The sequence below is a fragment of the Thamnophis elegans genome, chromosome 2, assembly GCF_009769535.1.
Source record: "Thamnophis elegans isolate rThaEle1 chromosome 2, rThaEle1.pri, whole genome shotgun sequence".
Taxonomy (NCBI): Eukaryota; Metazoa; Chordata; class Lepidosauria; order Squamata; family Colubridae; genus Thamnophis; species Thamnophis elegans.
Genome location: NC_045542.1, coordinates 153,551,147 through 153,574,757, shown reverse-complemented (window position 1 = coordinate 153,574,757; position 23,611 = coordinate 153,551,147). Strand labels below are relative to the sequence as shown.

The window sequence follows — 23,611 nt, the reverse complement described above, 5'->3', positions numbered from 1 at the left end:
TATTTAAAAAAAGATGTCCTGGTTTTAGTACATTTTACATCATATTTCCATTTTACATTTCAGTCATCTTATTTTTATTTTCCCGCTTAATTTTTTTCTTAATATATATAAATATATATAATATAACTTAATATATAAACCATATCATTATTTGCCTCCCAAAGGTGATCAAATTTAACTTATAATTTGCCTCTATTATTCTGTTTCACTATTAATAACATATGTCCTCACGTTTAGTTTTATATAATAAATATTCCATTTAATTAGTTATCCACAAGTAATAATTTTAATCCACGTCCCTCACATTGCATTGAATATAGACCGTTGGCTATATTTACTAAGTTTCATTCTGTTCTGCTAGTAGATCCTTTTCTTTCTTTCCTCCTTTCAACCATTTTTCTCTTAGTCTCCCAGGAACTTCATTTCTCTCATATTCTCTCCATCCATTTGCCTATTTTTATCTTTTTCTTGATCTTACAATTCCTGCATTCTCCCTTTCCAATCTTTTTTTTTTTGCTGTCATCTTTCTTGAATGCAAAGTGCTGAGGGCAGGTGCCAAGTTCTCTTCAGGGCAAAAGACCCAGGTTGGTTTTTCAACAAGAAAAACAACTTTTATTGAAGCTACCGCCGGACTTACATGTTCCCAACATCTTTGTAGGTTTTGGAGCAGATTCCTGGGTTTTCCCCCCTTCTTTCCCCTTCTCTGTCAATCTGATATGCATGTTGAAGAAATCCACTCTAGTTTTAAATGTCGGTTTGGATGGGTGTTGCCTCCCTTCACTTTTCATGCTTGCGTCAAGGTGCATGGGTCACGAAACAGCATAATACAAGGAGCTGCCTAGCAACTTACCATAGTATAGGTCCATGGTGGCAAACCTATGGCACGCGGGCCAGAAGTGGTACGCAGAGCCATCTCTCCGGGCACGCCAGCCATCGCCCACTGAGCTTCTGGGTTCTAGCACACATGTGTGCCGGCCAGCTGGTCTTCACGCATGCAGGAGTGCCAGAAACCAGAAGAGTAACTCCCGGCACGCGTGTGCATGAGCTTCCGGTTTCCGGCATGGGTAGTCTTTGCATGCGTATTGTGCCAGAAACTGGAAGACCAGGTGACTGGCACGCATGTGCATGCTGGAAACCGGAAGGGGAACTGCTCTTCTGGTTTCTGGCGCTTCCGTGCATAAATGCCAGTGGTGGGTTGCTACAGGTTCGCCACAGATCGAGCAAACCGGTAGCAGCGGCGGGGAAAGCTCCGCCCATCCACCTGGATGCTTCTGTGCATGCGCGCATGCACGAGCAAACTGGTAGCAAATGAAATTGAAACCCACTCCTGGTGCATGCCGGGAAGCTGCTCTTCCAGTTTCCAGTGCCTCCCACCACCACCACGCACACGCTCCCGTTTCGGCATTTGGTGCCGAAAAAGTTCGGCCACCTTGCTATAGGTAATTCTTGACTTACAACCATTCGTTCAAAGTTGCAATAAAAAAGGGACTTATGATTGTTTTTCAGAGTTACTATTGCAACATCTCCATGGTCACGTGATCAAAATTCAGATGCTTGTCCTGGCGTCACGTGATCACTTTCCGCGACCTTCTGACATGCAAAGTCAATGGCGAAGCCGGATTCATTTAACAACCGCCTTACTAACTCAACAACCTTGTGATTCACTTAACAACCGTGGCAAAAAGGTTGTAAAATGGGGCAAAACTCACTTGAGAACAGAAATTTTGGGGGCTCAGCTGCGGTTATTAGTTGAGGACGACTTAATTCGTTACACTCTTGCAGCACACCAAATAAACTGGCAATGGTGCCCTGCATCTTTATTTGTTTGTTTGTTGATTAAATTTGTATGGCAATCATGTCTCTACCAAGCAACGTTCAGTATAAATAAGGGAGCAAAACAATTAGAGGGTTAAAACATCAAACACGGAAAGCTGAAACATTGCATTTAATATTAAAATGGATCCGCTAAGCTTCAAGTAGCGTAGCTTCTTTAGAATAAATACAAAGGTTTCGCCTAACCCATTCACAGTGTGGCTTTGTTAATTTTCTGCGGTTTTATTATGGCTCCTATTGAACCAGAGGTCAAGGAAGATATTGCCAAACTATCATGTTTAAACTGTTCTATGTACATTATAAATGCATATTTATCAGGGCGTTTTCTCTTAAGGTAGGAAAGCAAATGCCATCTCATATTCAGTTTATAATCTTGCCTCACGGGTGGTGAGTCCAGTGGATTATATTTTTATACTTTAATCGGATCGTATTAATATATACCAGGGATGGGCAACTATGCCCCCTTTATGACCCTGTGGACTTCAACTCCCAGAATTCCTGAGCCAGGCTGGAAGGGACAGAGTTGGAAGGAATCCTGGAGGTCTTCTAGTCCAACCCCCTGCTTAGGCAGGAAACCCTACATCACTTCAGACAAATGGTTATCCAACATCTTCTTAAAAACTTCCAGTGTTGGAGCATTCACAACTTCCAGAGGCAAGTCGTTCTAATTGTTCTACCTGTCAGGAAATGTCCCTCTTAGTTCTAAATTGCTTTTCTCCTTGGTTAGTTTCCACCCATTGCTTCTTGTTCTACCCCCAGGTGCCTTGGAGAATAGTTTGACTCCCTCTTCTTTGTGGCAGCTCCTGAGATTTTAGAACACTGCTATCATGTCTCCCTTAGCCCTTCTTTCTATTAAACTAGACATACCCAGTTCCTGCAACCATTCTTCATATGTTCTAGCCTCCAGTCCCCTAATCATCTTTGTTGCTCTTCTCTGCACTCTTTCTGGGAGTTGAAATTCTGGGAGTTGAAGCCCACAAGTTGTAAAGGGGACATAGTTGTTCATCCTAGTACACACATCTATTTCCCTAGTTGGCTGTGATTGGTAGGTTGTTTGTTTATATCCCACCTTTATTGTTTTTATAAATAATCCAGGCAAGTGAACATACCTAATATCCCTTCCTTCTATTTTACGCACAACAACACTATGAGGTGAGTTGGGCAGGAAGGGAGGGAGGGAGGGAGGGAGAGAGGGAGGGAGGGAGGGAGAGGGAGAGGGAGAGGGAGAGGGAGAGGGAGAGGGAGAGGGAGAGGGAGGGAGGGAGGGAGGGAGGGAGGGAGAGAGAGAGAGAGAGAGAGAGAGAGAGAGAGAGAGAAACTGGCCCAAACTCACCCAACTGGCTTTCATGCCTAAGGCAATCTGATAGCTCTGATTATAAACAATAATCATTACCAGTAGTCGAGAAATAATAACCAGGAACTAAAGCTATAATGAAGAACGAATCCCAGAGTCCTTAACCCTCATTCCACAAAGTAATTACTCTGGGGTGAGTGTTTCAAGAACAGGGTGTGTTGAAAAGGAGAAAAAAAATGTCATTCCTACAGCAAGAAATCGGGAGGAATCCAATGAAGCAGATTTGAATAGGTTCATTTACCAGGTGATTATTTCTTGCTCAATGGTCATGCGTTGTTTCTAGACAGAACCTTGATCTACCAGTTCAGTTTGTTGCTTTTACAATTCTGAATCTATCACTAGACAGACACTCGGATGAGTTGTTTTTGGTCCTCCTTTATTTAACAATAGCAATATTCTCCTGGTCATCCTCGACATACAACCACAATTGACCCTGACATTTCGATTGCTAAGTGAGATACTTGTTAAGTTTGCCCCATTTTACAACCTTTCCTTGCCATGGTTGTTCAGTGAATCACTGCAGCTGTTAAGTTAGTAACATGGTTTTTAAGTGAATCTGGCTTCCCCATCGACTTGCTGGTCAGAAGGTCTCAAAAGGAGATCACGGGACTCCAGAACACTGTGACTGTCATAAATATGAGTCAGTTGCCAAGCAGCTGAATTTTGATCACATGACCATGGGGATGCCACAATGGTCGTTAAGTGTGAAAAAGAGCCTTAAACCACCTTTTCAGTGCAACGTCAGTGTTCATATAGTCTTCAAGCTCTATATGAACTTTGATATAATTTCAAATGATCACTAAATGCACTCTTGTAAGTTGAAGACTGGGATGGGATGGGATAGGAAGATAGATAGATAGATAGGTAGATAGATGGGTGGGTGGGTGGGTGGATGGATGGATGGAATGGGGTGGGATGGGAAGATAGATAGATGATAGATAGATAGATAGATAGATAGATAGATAGATAGATAGATAGGATAGATAGATATAGTTAGATAGCTAGAGAGAGAGAAGAGAGAGAGGAGTGAAAGTGGAGAGAGAGAGAGAAAGAGAGAGAGAGCAAAAGACCGAGAGAGAGAGAGAGAGAGAGAGAGATACTACATATATGTGATTATATTTTTAACCACACCATAATGGCTGGATTCAGAAGCTCCATTTATCTGTTCTGTGGTTTGTTTGAGTTGCGTAGTTATGGTTCAGAAATTCTAGTTTAAGTCTTAGCATATAGCAAAGCAAGCAACAAGTTGTACCTTTTTGAACAAATACGGCATAGAAAAATCCAATCCAGTGACTTCTCGCTGTAAACAAGATGATACCTATTGTCCTGGCCTTTTTCAGAGCAGATCACTGTAGCACAGCTGGTTTGTTTTTGCTCCTTAGCTACTGAAGATGTGCTTTACCCTACCATGCAGATCAACAGCATTTTTTACACTGGGAACTAAGCCAGCATTCAAGTTTCATTCCATAGCCAGTAACTACCAGGTTACATAAGCCAAGTTGTAACTTCTAAGTTTTATGCCTTAGAAGTTCAGGATGAATAGAATAAGAGAGTTGGAAGGGACCTTGGAGGTCTTCTAGTCCAACCCCCTGCTTAGGCAGGAAACCCTACACCACTTCAGACAAATGGATATCCAACATCTTAAAAACATCCAGTGTTGGGGCATTCACAACTTCTGGAGACAAGTTGTTCCATTGATTAATTGTTCCCACTGTCATGAAATTTCTCCTCAGTTCTAAGTTTCGTTTCTCTCCTTGATTAGTTTCCACCCATTGCTTCTTGTTCTACCCTCAGATGCTTTGGAGAATAGTTTGACTCCCTCTTCTTTGTGGCAACCCCTGAGATATTTGAATACTGCTATCATGTCTCCCCTCGTCCTTCTTTTCATTAAACTAAACATACTCAATTCCTGTAACTGTTCTTTATATGCTTTTGCCTCCAGTCTCCTAATCCTCTTTGTTCTCTGAACTCTTTCTAGAGTCTCCACATCTTTTCTACATCGTGGTGACCAAAACTGAATGCAGTATTCCAAGTGTGGCCTTACCAAGGCATCTTTGTTTTACTTCACTGCACTCTTTCCAGAATCTCAACATCTTTTTTACATCCTACTGACCAAAATAGGATATTTCAGAGTTGTCCAATCTAGAAAGGGCCATTGAAGAACCCGAGGAGAGATGGGTGGGGAACTTCCACAATTTCCCATCAGCATGTCTATGGGCAGACTCCTCAGCTTACAGAAGCTTTTGTCCATCCATCCATCCATCCTTCCAGCCAGCCAGCCACCCATCCATCCATCCCCTCAATCCTTAACCCTGATATTCATCCAATTGTGTTCAACTCTTGGCAATTCTATGGGCCAGGTCTCTCCACATTTTACGATCTTGCATTATTATTTCTTTGAGTTTTTCAATGTCTGCCTGGGGTCATGAGCTTTGATCGTGTCTGGGGGGCCTCTATTCTTTGATAGCCTGATTTCTTTTTACCACTAACTCTTCCAAACATAATTGCTTTTCTCCAGTGAATTCCTTCACATGACATGGCCAAAATAGGTGAGACACAATTTTGTGGTGTCCCCCCCCCACTTCCTAATTCAGAATTACGATCATATCTGTTGGATCATTGTTCTCCTAAAGAAATAACTAAGGGAATGGGCTTCACTTTGCTTTCCCAGTCTTGCCCCCTCTATATGTGCTGAGAACACCTCTGGAGAGGACAAGCTTGGGGAAAGCCAAGGGCAATTTTCTGAGTTTTGCTTCCTGCAGAAACAACCACATGAAACATTATCCAGGACAAATAATACAATTACTCTTATTTGCTTTGTTGCATTTCCTTGTTCTGCTCTTGGCTTTCTCGCCTGCTTATGAGGCTGCACCATTTCTGGTCAAACATCCCGGTCAGTTACCATGGATTCTTTATGTCCCACCCACCTACCCATCCATCCTCTGAAGAACAGGACATCGAACCCCTTGGCCCAAAGGGGGAGATGGAAACTGTTTAAGTTGTTGGGTAATTGTTCCAATGCTACTTTAGAACAATCTGTTTGTAAGAAATCATTAATTTGAGCAGCATTTGGGAGACGCAGTTTAAAATATGCCTAAGGAACTGAACATACTCACTCCAACATTAAGAGAAACAATTTGGGAAAATTCACTAGTGATAATACAACTTGGGGGAGCAGAGTCTAAAGCAGTGATGGGCAACCTTTTTGGGGTGGTGTGTCAAAAATCGGCAAAAAATCGAGCATAACTCGCGTTGTGTGTCACTTCGACAAAAACATAATTTTGCGCAATTTATAGTTTAAACTACAAAAATATATAATTGCAATATAATTGTATTTAATAAACCAAAAACAAATTATTTAACATACCTGCTTAGTAACTTCTTTGTTCATCAGTCACTTTTTTCAATGCCATTGTAACTCTGGTCACTAAATGTTTTCCCCCTCCTCAAGACTCCTCACTTCTTCCTTCATTCCTCTTGCTTATCTACCTTCACCTTATCTGTCTTCTGCTCTTTCCCTCTCTTCCTTCCTTTCTCCTTCCATCCTCTCTTCTTTCCTCACTCACTCCCTTCCTCCTTTCCTCTTCCTTCCTCCTTCCATTCTTTCAGCTTCATTTCTTTTGCCTATCTACCTTCTCTGTTTTTCTGCTCTTTCCATTTCTCTCTTCCTCTTCGCTTCTGTTCCTTCCTCCTTCCCTCCTTCCCTATTTCTTCCTTCTTCCTTCCTTCTGCCTATCTACCTTCACCTTCTCTGTCTTTCTGCTCTTTCCCTGTCTTCCCCTTTCCTTCCTCCCTCCCTTCTTTCCTTTCTAGTTCCATCTTTTCTTCTTTCCTCTCTCCCTCCCTTTTTCTTTTTTCCTTCCTTCCTCTTTCCTCTTGCCTATCAACTTCATCCTCTTTGTCTTTCTGCTCTTTCCCTCTCTTCCCCTTTTCTTCCTACCTCCTTCCCTCTTTTCTCCCTCCCTTCTTCTTTTTCTTCTTTTTTTATTCCATCTTCCTCCTTCTCCTCCCATTCTTTCTCCTTCCATCCATCTTTTCTCCTTCCATCTTCTCCCCCCTCCCTTCTTCTTTTCCTTCCCCCCTCCCTCCTTCCTTCCTCTCCTTCCCTTTCTCGCACACAGGAAGGGGAGGGGAGGCTTTCTAGTCGCTTTCACAGCATAATTTCTTTATCTAACTTTTAAAAAACAGTGTGCAAATCAAACTTGAGATTTTCGTAACCTGCGAAGCACCAAGTTATTATCTTCTGTTGTTACAAATTCGCAGCTACTCCATTCTTTCCGATAGGGAACTGCATTTCCCAAGATGCCTCAGGTCCTCAAAGCGCTGAACGCGGTTTTGCAATTGACTCCAGCGAGGCCCGGTAGCCGCCGGCTGGGGTGGCTGTCAAGGCGCTGACAGCGGAGCAGACGCGCCGTTTGTTACTGCTTCCAGCAATCGAGACGGACGAGGGAAGCGGCAGTGGCGGACGTCAGCAGCGACTGTAACGACCGCGCGGGCGAGGTGCGGAGGAAGAACGGAAGGTCCCTCCCGCCCGCGACGACTGCTCCAGCCATGGACGAGCAGGCTGGCCCCGGCGTCTTCTTCAACAACAACAACAACGCGCTGCTCTTGCCGCCACCTCCGGGTGGGAAGCAACCACGCCTTGCCAACTCGCTTCCCACCTCAGCACAGGGGCCGCACAGGCGTGGTTGCTTCCCATCCGGAGGTGGCGGCAAGAGCAGTGCGTTGTTGTTGTTGGGGCCAGCCTGGTCGTCCATGGCTGGAGCCGTCGTCGCGGGCAGGAGGGACCTTCCGTTCTTCCTCCGCACCTCGCCCGAGCAGTCGTTACAGTCGCTGCCGACGTCCGCCACCGCCGCTTCTAATTAATATAATTCTCCCTCTCTTTTTCACTCTCTCTCCAGCACACAAACGCAAATGCATAGGGCAGCCCACCTCACACACAGGTAACTCCAGGCAGCTTACAACATTATGATGCACGTCTCCCCATAGGAGAGGAGATGGGGAAGCCGGGGGCCCGGAGATCACCCAGGGGATGCCGAGGATGCCTTACCAATCGAAAGCCGGCGTACCTCGTCATAATGGGGGATGGATTTCTTGCCAGGAAACGCGAGGGTTGGACAACGGCGGAGGCTCGGGTTTGTTTTTTTCCCCGGGAATAAAAGTGAACATAAGACTTCTAAATCCCCAGCAAGAAAAGAAATGCAACTGTAGTGGTCTCTCCCCCCCTTCCTCTAAAGAACAAATGTTATCCTGCCGCAGAAGCGAAGAAATCTCAGATTTCGCCCTTCTGCAACAGCCTCCCTCGGGATCCCGCTCCTCCGCTACAGATGCATCGCGTCCCAACAGCGGAACGTCTGGTCACCTTAGGGATGAATCCTGTGCGTGTCACCCCAAATGGCTACGCGTGTCAGCACTGACACGCGTGTCATAGGTTCGCCATCACTGGTCTAAAGTGTCACACAACCTACAAAAAGGGGGGTTAACTGAGTTGGAAGGGACATTGTTGGTCATCTAATCCAACCCTCCACCCAAGCAGGAGACCCTACACCATTTCTGACAGATAGCACTCTGGTCCTTCTTGAAAGCTTTCAGTGATGAAGCTCCCACAACTTCTGAAGGCAACGTCTGTTCCATTGGTTGATTGTTCTCACTGTCAGAAAATTTCTCCTTATTTCTTTGGTCGCATTGACCGATGATCTTTGGAGAGCCAGAGATGGAGGCCATGCCTCCATCCTGGTTCTCCTCGACCTCTCGGCGGCTTTCGATACCATCGACCATGGTATCCTTCTGCGACGACTGCGGGAGGTGGGGGTGGGAGGCACTGTGTTACGGTGGTTCTCCTCCTACCTCTCGGACAGGTCGCAGTCGGTGTTAGTGGGGGGGCAGAGATCGACCTCTAGGCCCCTAACATATGGGGTGCCGCAGGGTTCGGTCTTATCCCCCCTACTATTTAACATCTACATGAAACCGCTGGGTGAGATCATTCGGAGGCACGGGATAAGATACCATCAATACGCGGACGATACTCAGTTGTATCTGTCCGCCCCGTGCCAACTCAATGAAGCGGTGGACGTGATGAACCGGGGTCTGGAGGCCGTTATGGACTGGATGAGGGCTAACAAGCTTGTACTCAACCCGGAGAAGACCGAGTGGCTGTTGTGTTTTCCTCCCAATAATTCGATCAGTGTTCCATCGCTCAGGCTGGGGGGGTCAAATTTTATACCCCTCAGAGAGGGTTCGCAACTTGGGAGTCCTCCTGGATCCACAGCTGACTTTTGACCACCATCTGACGGCTGTGACCAGGGGGGCATTTGCCCAGGTTCGCCTGGTGCGCCAGTTGCGACCCTACCTGAACCGGGAGGCCCTCACAACAGTCACTTGGGCCCTTGTGACCTCTAGGCTGGAATACTGCAATGTGCTCTACATGGGGCTGCCCTTGAAGAGCATCCGGCGACTTCAGCTAGTCCAGAACGCAGCCGCGCGAGTGATTGTGGGTGCACCTCGGTTCACCCACATAACACCTATCCTCCGCGAGCTGTGCTGGCTACCTGTTGATCTCCGGGTGCACTTCAAGGTGCTACTTGTCACTCATAAAGCCCTCCATGGTAGTGGATCTGCGTACTTGAGAGACCGCCTCCTGCCAATTACCTCCCTGCGACCAATTAGATCACATAGATTAGGCCTCCTCCGAGTTCCATCTGCCAGTCAGTGCCGACTGGCAACTACACGGAGGAGAGCCTTTTCAGTAGTAGCTCCGACCCTTTGGAACGATCTCCCCGTGGAGATTCGTATCCTCACCACCGTCCAGACCTTCCGCACAGCCCTTAAGACCTGGCTAGCCCGTCAGGCCTGGGGACAAAGATAACTGTCCCCACCCGAATGATGAATGAATGTTGCTTACTATTTTACTTCTATGTATTGTTTGTGTCTATTGTCTGTATACCCCCCCCTCATTTTATGTAAGCCGCCCTGAGTCCCCTCAGGGAAAAGGGCGGCCTATAAGTATTAATAAATACTCAAATACTCAAATACTCTAGGTTGAATCTCGCCTTGATCAGTTTCCATCCATTGTTCTTTGTCTGGCCTTCAGTTGCTTTGGGAAATAGATTGAACCCCTCCTCTCTGTGGCAGCCCTTCAAACATTGGAACACTGCTATCATGTTTCTCCTGGTCCTAGACTAGCCATGCCCATTCCCCGCAACCGTTCATCATATGTTTTGGGCTCCAGTCCCCTAATCATCCTGGTTGCTCTTCTCTGCACTTTTTCTAGAGTCTCAACATCTTTTTATAGTGTGGTGACCAAAACTGGGTGCAGTATTCTAGGTGTGGTCTAGGGTTGATTTGGTTGTGATTCTTATCTTGACTTTTCCAACCATCTTCCCACAGCTATTCTTAGCCATTAAAGCCAATAAAATGTTTTTTATAGTTTCCTAAGGGAGAGCATGTTTGAAATCAAGTACAAATATTCCTCAACTTACCACCATTCGTCTAGCGACCATTCAAAGTTACTGAAAAAAGGCGTAGGACCGTTTTTCACAATTACGACCACTGCAGCATGCCCAGAGTCATGTGATCAAAATTGGAACGATGATTGACAACTGGTTCATATTTATGACGGTTGCCAGATCCCAGGGTCATGTGGACTCTTTTGCCACCTTCTGATGAGAAAACTCAATGGGGAAGCTGGATTTCTTTAACAGCCACGTTATTAACAACAACTGCAGTGATTCACTTAACAACGGTGGCAAGAAAGGTGATCAAATGGGGGGAAAACTCACTTAATTGTCCTGCTTAGCAACAGAAATGTTGGGCTCAGTTATGGCCGTAAATTGAGGACTCCCTGTTGTTTCCAACTGGTTTATTAAACTTATTATTAAACTCATACAAGCAACATTAATTTAGTCCGTCTGCTTCTTTAGTTAGAAAAAAAGTGGACCTTGATTTGAAGGGTTGGGATGATGTTCCTCCAGCATTAACTTAACCGCAGTTTGCCCAACCCAATTTCCTGTGGCTGGCAAATACACCAAGTATAAATTAGCAATGCAGACAGGTTTTAAAAAAAACACATTGTAAAAGGCAAAAGGTTGGTCTGTCTTTCAATGTGTCAGGCCAACATTTCCGGAGTTTGAGATGAATATCAAAAATGACCCAGAAGAACAGCTAAAGGGTTTCCCACAGATAGATCTACACAGCCTGGCAGTGCCCCCTGATCACTGCCTTTCCCCTGTAGTGACATAGGACTTAATGTATTTTTCGGACTATAAGACGCACCTGTATATAAGACGCACCAAGATTTCAAAGAGGTAAGTAAGAAAAAAAGTTTTTGTCCTCCCCAGCCCCCAGGAGCACTCTGCAGACTTCAGCAGGGCTGGGGAAAGGCAAAAATGCCCCTTTCTGAGAAAAACGGGCAGAAAATGGGCCTTTTTTCCCTAGATGGAGGTGGTTTTGCCTTCCCCCAGCCTTGCTGAAGCATGCAGAGTGCTGCTGGGGGAAGGCAAAAACACCTCCATTTATGCAAAAAATGGCCCATTTTCACCCATTTTCTGCAGAAATGGGGCATTCTTGCTTTCCCAGTCATGCTGAAGCCTGCAGGGTGCTGCTGTGGGCTGGGGGAAGGCAAAAACGCTTCCGTTTTTGCAAAAAACGGCCCATTTTGTTGCAAAAATGGGATGCAGTGGCAGGGATCCGGGATGCCAGAAATGGCTGTATTCGGTGTATTAACCGCAGCATCATTTCCAGGCTCTTTTTTAGGGGGGAAGGTGCGTCTTATACTCTGAAAAATACAGTATATAGTGTTACACACTGCTCTACAGCCCTCTCTAAGCGGTTTACAGAATCAGCATATTTGCCCCCCAACAATCTGGGTCCCCATTTTTACCGACCTCGGAAGGATGGAAACTCCTTGAGCTGGTCAGGATCGAACTGCCAAATTGCTGGCAGCCGGCAGAAGTAGCCTGCAGTACTGCATTCTGACCACTAATTAAATAAACATATAAACGATGCAAGTATATGCATATACACACACCTATGAATTCGGGCAGAGCTGTAAGAATTAACCCAGGTCAAATTTGAGGCGTGTTTATTCCGTCTTTCCTTGGGGGTGGGGGAGAAGAAAATGGCCACCATTCTGCTCGGAAAGCTAGGTCGGATATTTAGAGGTGCTTAAATCCTGCCATCTGAGACACGATCGATCCAGCCTGGCCTGTGCCATTTCATCTTGTGCCTGTTGCCCTCCAGGAAATTGAGGGAAGCTACCACCCAACCTTGTCCGGGAGAAAATGATTGAACTTTTTTGTGTAAAACTCTGTCCCTAAGACTAGACTTTTCTCTATTTCACGTCTTCTGAGGCATGTTCAGCAAGTAGCCCCAAGACTATGAATCATATGATATCCAAAGTATAAATATTAATTTTGAGAGCATCCAAAATAATGTCTGGGTTGACCTAGGTGGCACTCTGATGTGAAAGGCTCAGGGCTAATATTTATTTCTTTCTAAATTTGAGGAAAGGAAGTTGAGTTGATTCATTTTAAAAATAATAATGTATAACCTGAAAGTAAATTAGCTGTATTTAAAAGCCCTTCCTTCCTTCCTCCTGTCTTCACTCATTCAGTCATTCACTTCCTGCTCCTTCCTTCTTTTCTTCCACCCTCATTGTTCCTTCCTTCCTCCCTCCCTCCTTCACTCCCTCCCTGTTCCTTCCTTCTTTTCTCCATGTTTCTTCCTCCCTCCCTCCTTCCGTTCCTTCTGCCCTATTCCTTTCTTCTTTCCTTCCTCCCTCATTGTCCCTCCCTCTCTCCTTCACTCACTCACTCACTCCGTTCCTTCCTTCTTTCCTCCCTCCCTGTTCCTTCCTTCTTTCCTCCGTTTCTTTCTCCCTCCCTCCCTTCCACACTGTTCTTTCCTTCTTTCCTCCCTCTCTCATTGTCCCTCCCTCTCTCCTTCACTCACTCACTCACTCACTCACTCAGTCACTCCCTGTTCCTTCCTTCTTTCCTCCCTCCCTCCTTCACTCCCTCCCTGTTCCTTCCTTCCTCCGTTTCTTTCTCCCTCCCTCTTTCTGTTCCTTCCGCCCTGTTCCTTCCTTCTTTCCTCCCTCCCTCATTGTCCCTCCCTCCCTTCATTCCTTCCTTGCTTCCTTCCTCCCTCTTACTGCCTGATTCATCTTATCGGGGAACCCCATTATTTTCAGAAGGGGCAGAGAAAAGAACATGGCAGCTTAGGAATGTCTGCCAAGATTTTAAAAAGTCAAATTGGTGCCAGGATGGTGTGACAGAAACCATCTGCCTCCCTCCCGCTTTGTTAAACATGTGCAACGGCCAATAAAAGAGAATGGGGCTTCAATCGTGCCATCATCCTGACTTTAACATCTAGCCCCTCTCCCCCATGGCTGATCTGACGTGGCCTGTATAAAAAAAAAACTGTGGCCAATCTTGTTTTTCTGGGAAACAATTAATGTGAGATTAGACTTTGTTTTCTTCCCCACATGATTGCAGGTCTAATTTTAGACCAACCAGGAAAGGTGACACAGAATAAAATAAAGATAAACATGCAGAACTCTTGTCTAAGACGCTGACAGAACATTATAAAAGTAAATTATTACACCCATTTGATCACTGACATTTCTGGTATTGTGCCCCTCATTCCCTCAAGAACAGCTTCTCCTCCCTGCTGACTTTCCCTTTTTAATAAGCTTGCAATCTTTAACAGACTTCCTCGTTTCTCATAGCCAAGATATTTTCTACGGCAAAAGACCTTCAAAAAAGCATTCCACAATAGCTCAAGCGTCCTCACTTATTGCATCACGGTATGGCAAGCTGGTTTGACAGATGCGGATAGAAGGACATTGCAGAGGGTGGTGAACATCCCGGGCTGCCCCCCTGACACCACTAGATGAGGTCGCCAGGGCTCGCTGCCTTAGAGGAGTGAGGAAAATCCTCAGGGATGACTCACACCCTGGTCAGAACTTTTTTGCCCTCCTACCATCGGAAAGGAGATATAGAAGCATACAAACAGGCTGAAGAACAGTTTTTATCCATGAATGTGAAGTAACATCATAACTAAGCAGTACGGTGGATGTGCAGGGCCGGCACAATGCGTAACATGTTCACACTGGTGTAATGTAACGGGACTGGGTGTCTGTTAATATGATTTATTGGGTTAGGTATATATATATATGTATGTATGTATGTATGTATGTATGTATATGTATATGTATATGTATATGTATATGTATATGTATATGTATATGTATATGTATATGTATATGTATATGTATATGTATATGTATATGTATATGTATATGTATATGTATATGTATATGTATATATATTCATTTGTAGATTTTCACAGGAACAGGTATGCAGGTTTTGGTGTATTCGGGTCTTTTCCTGTGTAAGATTGAGAGTATCTTGGCGACATTTCGACGAGGTCCCACTCGTCATCCTCAGGCTGGTGTATTCGGCCTCGTGCCTGTGTGAGCAAAGCGTGATCGGAGCTGCCGTCCCTCTATAAATACTGGTGTGTGTGTGTGGAGTGCTGGCTCTGTTGCTGCAAGCAGATTGGTTGTCTGTGTTGTAACATCTTGATTAGTTGATGGAGCTGATGTTTGCAGATTAGTCAGCTGTTTTGTAACCTCCTGTGTGGCTGAGGTACTGGCTGTGTGTCTACTGTTCTTTTGTGTGGTAATGTATATATATCTAATAGACAAATAAAAGAACACACACACACACACACACACACACACACACACACACACACACACACACACACACACACATATATATATATATATATATATATATATATATATATATATATATATATATATATATATATTCTGGATATATATATCCTGTTTTTTGATCTTCACTGTGGGTTGTATTGTGTTGGGGTGTGTGCACTGAAGGAGGTCAACCAATCTCATTGTACATATGTTGTGCACTGACAATAAAGAATTATTATTATTATTATTAGAGAGAGAGAGAAATAGAGAGAGGGAGAAAATGAAAGAAAGACACAGAGAGAGAGAGAGAGGGAGAGGGAGAGAGGGAGAGAGAAAGAGACAGAGAGACACACAGAGAGAGGAAGGGAGAGAGATAAAGAGAAGAGGAAAGAGGAAAAAAGAATACACTAATTCCTAGTACAATCAGAGCGTCAACAAGAGCAAATCTTGAAGGTGTTTGCCAAATACCTGACAGATATTTTTCCGGGTGCTTCAATAACTTAAGTCAATTTACCTAAGGGATGCTATAACAGAAGAATTTACGGGATCTAAGATTAGTGAAGTGTTCAGGAGACTCAGTTACCTCAATGAGGAAGTATATTTGTTGCGTATGAAACCTAGTAACCGCACAGCCAGTTTCTGAAATCATGAGGTGGTTAGGGAAGGAATTTTGAGTAGATCCCCTGGGTTTTCTTTTAGCAGAAGCAGCTAGAAGGCTAGCTTTACTTTGAAAAATACTAAAGACCCCCCATTTTAGAAGGTCTTGAAATGGAGAATCAACTACCAGTAATCCTCAATATACAACAGTTCATTTACTGACCACTCAAAGTTACAACGGCACTGAAAAAAGTAACATGACCATTTTTCACACTAATGACCTTCTGCAACATCCTCATAATTCAGACTCTTGACAATTGACTCATATTTACAATGGTTGCGGTGTCCCGGTGTCATGGGGTCAACCTTTTGCAACCTTCTGACAAGCGAAGTCAATGAGGAAGCCAGATTCACTTAACAATGTTACTAACTTATCAGTTAGTAGCACTATAGCTAGACATCTCTTAAAATGGAAAAAAGCTCACTTAATAAATGCCTCGCTTAGCAACAAATATTTTGGGCTCAGTTGTGGTTGTAAGTCAGGAACTACCTGTAACTAAAGTAAAAGAATAGGTGTCTGATAGAAGTGAAAGAAAGAAAGAAAGAAAGAAAGAAAGAAAACCCAAAATATAGCAATAGCAGTAGTACTTAGCCTTATCTACCTCTTCATAGTGCTTTACAGCCTTCTATAAGCAGTTTACCCCCCAACAATCTGGGTCCTCATTTTACCCACCTCAGAAGGATGAAAAGCTGAGGCAAATTTGAGCCACTTAGACTCGAACTCCTGGCAGAGAGTTAGCCTACAACACTGCATTCTAACCACTGTGCCATCAAGGCTCTCTATATAGAAAAATGACTTTCAACTTCTAGTAGATATAAATAAAAGCTCAACTTTCACTCTACAACTAAAATGTACATTCCATTTTTCAAGGCATTTATAAATACTACTAATACTCAAACCCCTAAATTATGACATCATGTTTGGCGCAAAAAGTCCAAAAGAGTCTTCCAATTGATATTAAATCCAAATGAAATTAAATTTCATGAACGGAGGTGAATATAAATGTCCCCGGATAATGTGGCAGGATCCAGTCTGGGTCAGTCACGGGGAGTTTTGTCTTCCAAGCAGGCATTCAATTTCGTAGGTACTAAGATTGTTGGATGAGCAGGCACAAAAACAGCCAGGGAAGGGATTGAAGCCTGGGAAACAGGCCCCTCGTTAATCAACAGGAGGGCTGATTTACCACCAGCCTATCAAGTACTTAGCAGCGAGGGCTGGGCAGCACAAGGAAATGACAGATAATGAGTTAAAAGTCAGCTATCGGCACACCCCAACCAATATCTAAAAAGCCACTTACAACAGGCACTATAAATACCACACAGAGAACAGCACACAGTCTGCTAGAGAGAAATTCCTTGAAGATAGGCTCCAGCATGAGTCTGGAAGCTTGGAAGACAAAACCTCTAGGGCCCGGTGACCGATCCAGATCAGATCCTGCAAAATTAAATTTAGTCAATATCTATTCTTTAATCAGAACCACAAGCCACAGAAACCAGGCAATTCTATCAGGTTTAAAATCCTGTTGTTGTTGTTCCCATGTAAAAACAAAACTCCATGCAATTTGTCCAAGATTTTTGTCCATTAGTCCAACAAAAATTTCTCCGGTCTGAATTGTATAGTGACCTTCAACATTTTTTGAATTAATATGTGTATTTCAGTTCATTTTTTTTAGTTTGCTTACAAAGGATGGTAAATAATGGCTTGTTTTAAATACCCCTTCCTATCAGCTTTTTTTTTAAACTTTCAAAAACACTTTATGAAGTTATATAAAAAAAAGAGATAGGTTCCTGCAAAGGGAGGGAGGACAAAAGTTAAAAAAAAAGTCAAGTTCTGCTCCTCTTTAACATACATGATGCATGTAAAATGTATGCAGCTTTGATCACATAACCACGGTCACTATTCTTGAGTTTTTTACCTCCCCTATGTACATCCAGTTTGATGTGTCTGAGATAATAATATCCCACAATAAATTAAGAGGCATCGTGCGATTTTCATTTTTGCTCAGTGAGTTGGGTGAACCCAGATAATGGGAACAAACCATCAATGTTCATCGTTTGATAATCTAGAACAATGTTTCTTGACCTCAGCTACTTTCAGATGTGAGTTGAAGTCCACACGCCTTAAAGTTGGACTTAGACTTTAGAATAACTTTATTGTCACTTTTAACGTTACTGAGGATATGAAACATTGGTCAGGAATGATGGGTAAACCCATCTCCGTGATTAACATTGACACTGTGCTTCGTAAAGTAACCTTTATTGTCAATTTTTTACTGTGAGCACACTGGCACACATTAAAAATGAAATTCTGTTTCCTGCTCTCAAAAGAAAATATATATCTACCCACACACATACATAACACACTTATGAATTGGCATTAAAAGGAGCCTTGCTTTCTGATACCCTGTTTCCCTGAAAATAATTTCCCCGGATAATAAGCCCAATCGGGCTTTTGAGCGCATGCGCTAAAATAAGGCCTCCCCGAAAATAATCCCTCTCTGAAAAAATTGCAACACAGCAGCAGCCATGAGGTGACCATGCTCGCCGCCTCCTGCACCTCAAAAATAATAAGACCTCCTCAAAAATAAAACCAAGTGCTTATTTCGGGGGTCAAAATAAAATAAGACCCTGTGTTATTTTGGGGAAAACATGGTATGTTTTCACAAGCGTCCACCCACCAAACAGTTTAGCCCTGAAGGTTTCATTCTGACTGACAGAGAGGATGAAAGGCGGGTTGAAGACTCTTTCATGCTGAGGGCACCAGATGTGGAATTCAAAATCCTTCTGCAAACCAACTTATGTTCTGCTATTCAGAGACAGTGTGGCCTAGTGGTTTAAAGGGTCCTGGTCTACCCAAGAGACTGGGAGTTCAAGTCCCATTTGAGGCACATAAACCAACTAGGTGACTTTGGGTGAGTCATTCTCTTCAGCCCAATTCATCTCACTGGGTGGTTTGTTGTGGAGAAAAGATGAGGAGGAAGTTAGGTACGTTGGTTAGTTGAGTCATGGCAACTGGACCACATTTTCTTTTTTTTATTTGAAATGTTTTGCTGCTTGTCTCAGTAGCTTCTTCCAGCAAGCTGGTTAGGGGGAATCAGTTGCCATGGCTCAACTTCCAAGCAACTCTACCTGGACGAGTGAGAATCTTCATCACTAGGATTAGTTTCAGTGGTGGGATTCAAAAAATTTTACTACCAGTTTTGTGGGCATGGCTTGGTGGGAGTGACAGGGGAAAGATACTGTAAAATCTCCCTCCCCACTCCAGGGGAAGGTTACTGCAAAATCCCCATTGCCTCCCGATCACCTGGGACTCGGGAGGCAGAGAATAGATGGGGGTGGGGCCAGTCAGAGGTGGTCTTTGCCGGTTTTCCGAACTACTCAAAATTTCCACTACCGGTTCTCCAGAACTGATCACAACCTGCTGAATACCATCTCTGGTATGTTTGCCACATTTAATAATTTATATGCAATAACAAAGGTGGACTAAAGACCCAATAAATAAATACGATAACATTTGCCTTCCCACTTCAAAATGCAGACAGCCAATTTGGTGTAGTAGTTAAGGAACTGGGAGATTGTGAGTTCTAGTCCCGCCTTGGGCTCAAAGCCAGGTGAGTGACCTTGAGTCAGTCCCTCTCTCTCAGCCCTAGCAAGCAGGCAACGGCAAAGCACTTCCAAAATCGGGACAAGGTATTTCCAGGAAGTTGTCAGGACTCTGATCGAAGGCACACAGTCCATTTCCAAAATGTTGCCAAGCAATCTGCAGAGATCCATCCATCCATCCATCTGGGACGTTGCCAGTGAAACTGGCCCAAGGGCATATACCAGAAGTGGGTTGCTGCTTGTTCAGCTCGGATTGGCCGAACCGGTAGTAACAGTGGCAGGAGGCTCCGCCCACCCACCTGGACACTTCTGCGCATGTGCAGAAGCTTCTGCACCAGTGGTGGGATTCAGCCAGCTAATCCTGTAAGGAAAGCAAGAAGGAAGCATTCTGGTATTTCTAGTCTAATCTTTATTGCCTGCTCACAGAAACTGCCTCTCTGGTTAACCCTTATTACATTGTAACAGCTAAGAGGAAGCACCCATCGACCTGAGTGATGTTGAGTTGGCCCCACCCACCCAGTCACATGACCACCAAGCCACGCCTACCCAGCTGGTCATTAGGACAGAGAACCGGTTGTTAAATTATTTGAATCCCACCACTGTTCTGTGCATGTTCCCGAACCAGTTGTAAAAAAATTGGCAACGCACCTCTTCCATTCACACATATCACTTCCAAAATCTTGCCTCCCAAAATCTGCAGAGACAATCCAGGAAGTTGCCAGGAGTCACCCTGATCAAAGTCACACACATATATTCGTTCCACTTCCAAAACCTTGCCAGAAAAACTGCAGGGACTAATCCAGGCACTTGCCAAAAATCCACATCCAGTTGTGCGGCATATATGTAACCACACCCATTCCCACACACACCACTTCCAAAATGTCCCCACACACAAAAAAGAATCCTGCAAACATTTATGTATAGGCCAGGGGTGTCAAACCCTAGGCCTACAGGATGCTTAGATCTGGCCCGCTGGACACCCTGGAAACAGCAAAGGACCGGACTGTGGTGCCTCTGCCAGTGAAAACGAAGCGTGGGAGGGCCACCCCCGAGCTCCATTTTCAGTGGCAGAGGATTGCAGGAGGCCGTTGCAACCTAAAACGAAGCTCAGGAGCCCATTTTCACTGGCAAAGTGCTCGGGGCCACCACAGGCGCCCTCGACATCAAGTTTGACACCTCTGGTATAGGCCATCTCCAGGAGTCAAGATGGATTCAAAGACACACATATCCGCACAAAAGTACAGGCAGTCGTGAGAGGTAGTCCTCGACTTACGACTACAATTAAGCCCCAAATTTCTGTTGTTTAGTGAGACATTGGTTAAGTGAGTTTTGCTCCATTTTACAATCGGTTGTTAAGTGAATCACTGCCGTTGATAAATTAGTAACCTGGCTGTTAAGTGAGTCTGGCTTCCCCATTGACTTTGCTTGTCAGAAGGTCGCAACAGCTGATCACATGACCTTGGGGCACAGCAACGTTCATAAATATGAACCAGTTACCAAGATTCCAAATTTTGATCACGTGACCATGGGGACGCTACAATGGGCGTGTGAAGAAAAAAAACCATGTCACTTTTTTCGGTGCCATTGTAACATTGAAGGTCACTAAACAAACCGTTGCAACTCGAAGACTACCTGTACTGTAGTAAATTAAGAAATTAATAGAAAGTTTCTTCAAATTAAAATCGTCTGTCTAAAACCCAGCAAAGAACAGGCAGAGCACAGCGGCTTTAAGTGAATTTCAAATACCGGTAGTCCTCCACTTACTAAAGTTCATTTAGTGACGGTTCAAAGTTACAAAGTCACTGAAGAAACTGACGGATGACCATTTTTCACAGTTACGAACCTTTGCAGCATCCCCACAGTCACGCGATCCAAATTCAGACGCTTGGCAAACCGATTCATACTTATGACCGTCGCTGCGTCCCCAGGGTCGCCGCGACCTTCTGAGTAAGCAAAACAGAGAGGCCGGATTCCCCTTAACAACTGGGTTACTAGCAATAGCAATAGCAGTTAGACTTATATACCGCTTCATAGGGCTTTCAGCCCTCTCTAAGCGGTTTACAGAGTCAGCATATTGCCCCCAACAACAATCTGGGTCCTCATTTTACCCACCTCAGAAGGATGGAAGGCTGAGTCAACCCTGAGCCAGTGAGATTTGAACAGCCGAACTGCAGAACTGCAGTCAGCTGAAGTAGCCTGCAGTGCTGCATTTAACCACTGCGCCACCTCTAACTTAATCAACCGCGGTGCTTCACTTCGCAACGGTGGCGAGGAAGGTCATACAATGGGGCAATGGGGCAAAACTCGCTTAGCCCCCATCTCACTCAGCAAGGGAAATGTGGGGCTCAGTGGCGGTTGTTAAAACGAGGACCAGATTGTAAGAAAGATATCAGCTGAGACCGAGTTTCCATTGACAGTTTATCTTCTTCTTTCCTGGCTGAATTCCAAAGTTTCTTGCCAGCAGAGCCAGGAATTAAAACGGGAAGTGTGTCCACCCAAAAGTGTGAAGATATCTACTAAAAGTTGCCAGCTGTTCATTTCCCCCCAACAGCTCCAACTTCCAACTTCTTTCTTTCTTTCTCTTTCTTTCCTTTTCTTTCCTTCTTCCTCTCTCTCCCTTTCCTCTCTTTCCTTCTTTCTTTCTCTCTTCTTTCTTTCTCTCTCTCTTTTTCCTTTCCTTCTCTCTCCCTCTCTCTTCTTTCTCTCTCTCTCTCTCTCCCTTTCCTTTCCTTCTCTCTCCTTTCCTCTTTCCTTTTTTCTCTCTCTCTCTTCTTTCTTTCTTTCTCTCTCTCCCTTTCCTTTCCTTCTCTCTCTTCCTTTCCTCTCTTTTTCTTTCTTTCTCTTTCTTTCCTTTTCTTTCATTCTTTCTCTTTCTCTCTCCCTTTCCTCTTTTCTTCTTTCTTTCTCTCTTCTTTCTTTCTCTCTCTTTCCTTCTCTTTCTCCCTTTCTTCTCTTTCTTTCTCTCTCTCTTTCTCTTTCCTTTCCTTCTCTCTCTCCCTTTCCTCTTTCCTTCTTTCTCTCTCTCTCTTCTTTCTTTCTCTCTCTCTCTCTCTCCCTTTCCTTTCCTTCTCTCTCTTCCTTTCCTCTCTGTTTCCTTTCTCTCTCCCTCGCTCTCTCTTTCTCTCTCTCTCTCTTTCTTTCTCATTCCCAAATCCTCCTATTTCCAAAGATTCCCTTGCTCTCTCCCCTTGCTTGCCCTTCTCACACTCCACACAACGGGTCTTAAAAGTCTAAGAAAGAAAAGCCAGGATGAGGGGAGGGGGGAGGTAAAAGATGGGATCTGCTCCAACCACTGGACTTTCCAGCCTCAACCCACTTTTTCCCCCTTCCCCGTCCCCCGAGAGCCGCGATCCACCGCGGGACCTCACCGTACTGGTCGGAAGCCTCGTTGTCTTCTTTCTTTTTGCCCATGTCGAAGCCGGAGAAGGCGCCTTTCCCACAGCGACCCTGCGCAGAGTCCGGGAAGGATGGAAGGCGGGCGAGCGATCGCAGAAGTCTCCGAACGGGGCGATTCTCAACTGGAACCTGTTGCCTGGCAGTGCTCCGCCCACGCTGACGTCACCGCGGCCCCCGCCCCCCCCCGTCGAGCCACACACCTGCGGGCTATGCTCACCTGCCGCTCGCCTCGGCCACGCCCCCTGCCGGCCAAGGCCGCTTTAACCCCTTCAGCGCCGACGCCTCGGAGCTTCTCGCTTTGCACCGTCTCCTCATCTCACCCCCCTTTAAATTCAGGTCAGGACGAGCCAGCTGGACTTTTGCGGGTACCGAAAAAGGAAGAACTTGGGTGTAAATGTCTATGGAGAGCCTCAGTCATCCAGATCATGGTTGTCCCAAAGGTGACTCTTCCCACCCCCCACAAAGAGCCAATTGAACTTTCTGTTTTTTCTTTGAAGACGTTTTGCTTCTCATCCAAGAAGCTTCTTCAGCTCTGATTGGATGGTGGGAGCGCCAAGAAGCTGATGAGAGTGAAACTTCTTCAAAGAAAAAAACAGAAAGTGTAGAATAGAGTAGAGTAGAAAATAGAATAGAATAATTTTATTGTCAGTTGGAATGTACACTTAGGTTACACATAGCTTAAAATGGAATTTTGTTACATACAGCTCTAAAAGGGTCTCCACCTCTAATATACATAAGCATGACAAAATAAATAAATACAAAATTATGTATATACCCACATATATGACATAGTGAAACAACACGTAGTCCAGATGTATATGTGTACATGGAGAGAAAAACGAATCTTATGAGTTTACCAGACAGATGGCATAGGAAGCAAAGCTGTTACAGAATCTGGTAGTCTTGCTAGAAATACTTTGAAAACAGTCCGTAAATAGATATATGGGGTCTCTAACAATTCTTTGAGCTCTAAGCACATAGCACATAAGCAGTATATTGAATAACGGGGAAGTGTGTTTCCTATACTCTTCTCAGCTGTCCTCACC

At 44.6% G+C, this 23,611-nt stretch overlaps 1 protein-coding gene across 1 annotated transcript in view; it reads right to left on the bottom strand.

The window, feature by feature from the left end:
* The window catches only part of SLC44A4 (solute carrier family 44 member 4), a 68,636-nt gene extending 45,942 nt beyond the window's left edge, over window positions 1–22,694 (bottom strand). Inside the window, exon 1 of the mRNA XM_032238992.1 lies at window positions 22,538–22,694. Coding sequence (XP_032094883.1) covers window positions 22,538–22,580 — 43 coding nt within the window. The 5' untranslated portion in view covers window positions 22,581–22,694. The remainder of the gene's footprint in view (window positions 1–22,537) is intronic.
* Between the last annotated feature and the right edge of the window lie 917 nt (window positions 22,695–23,611).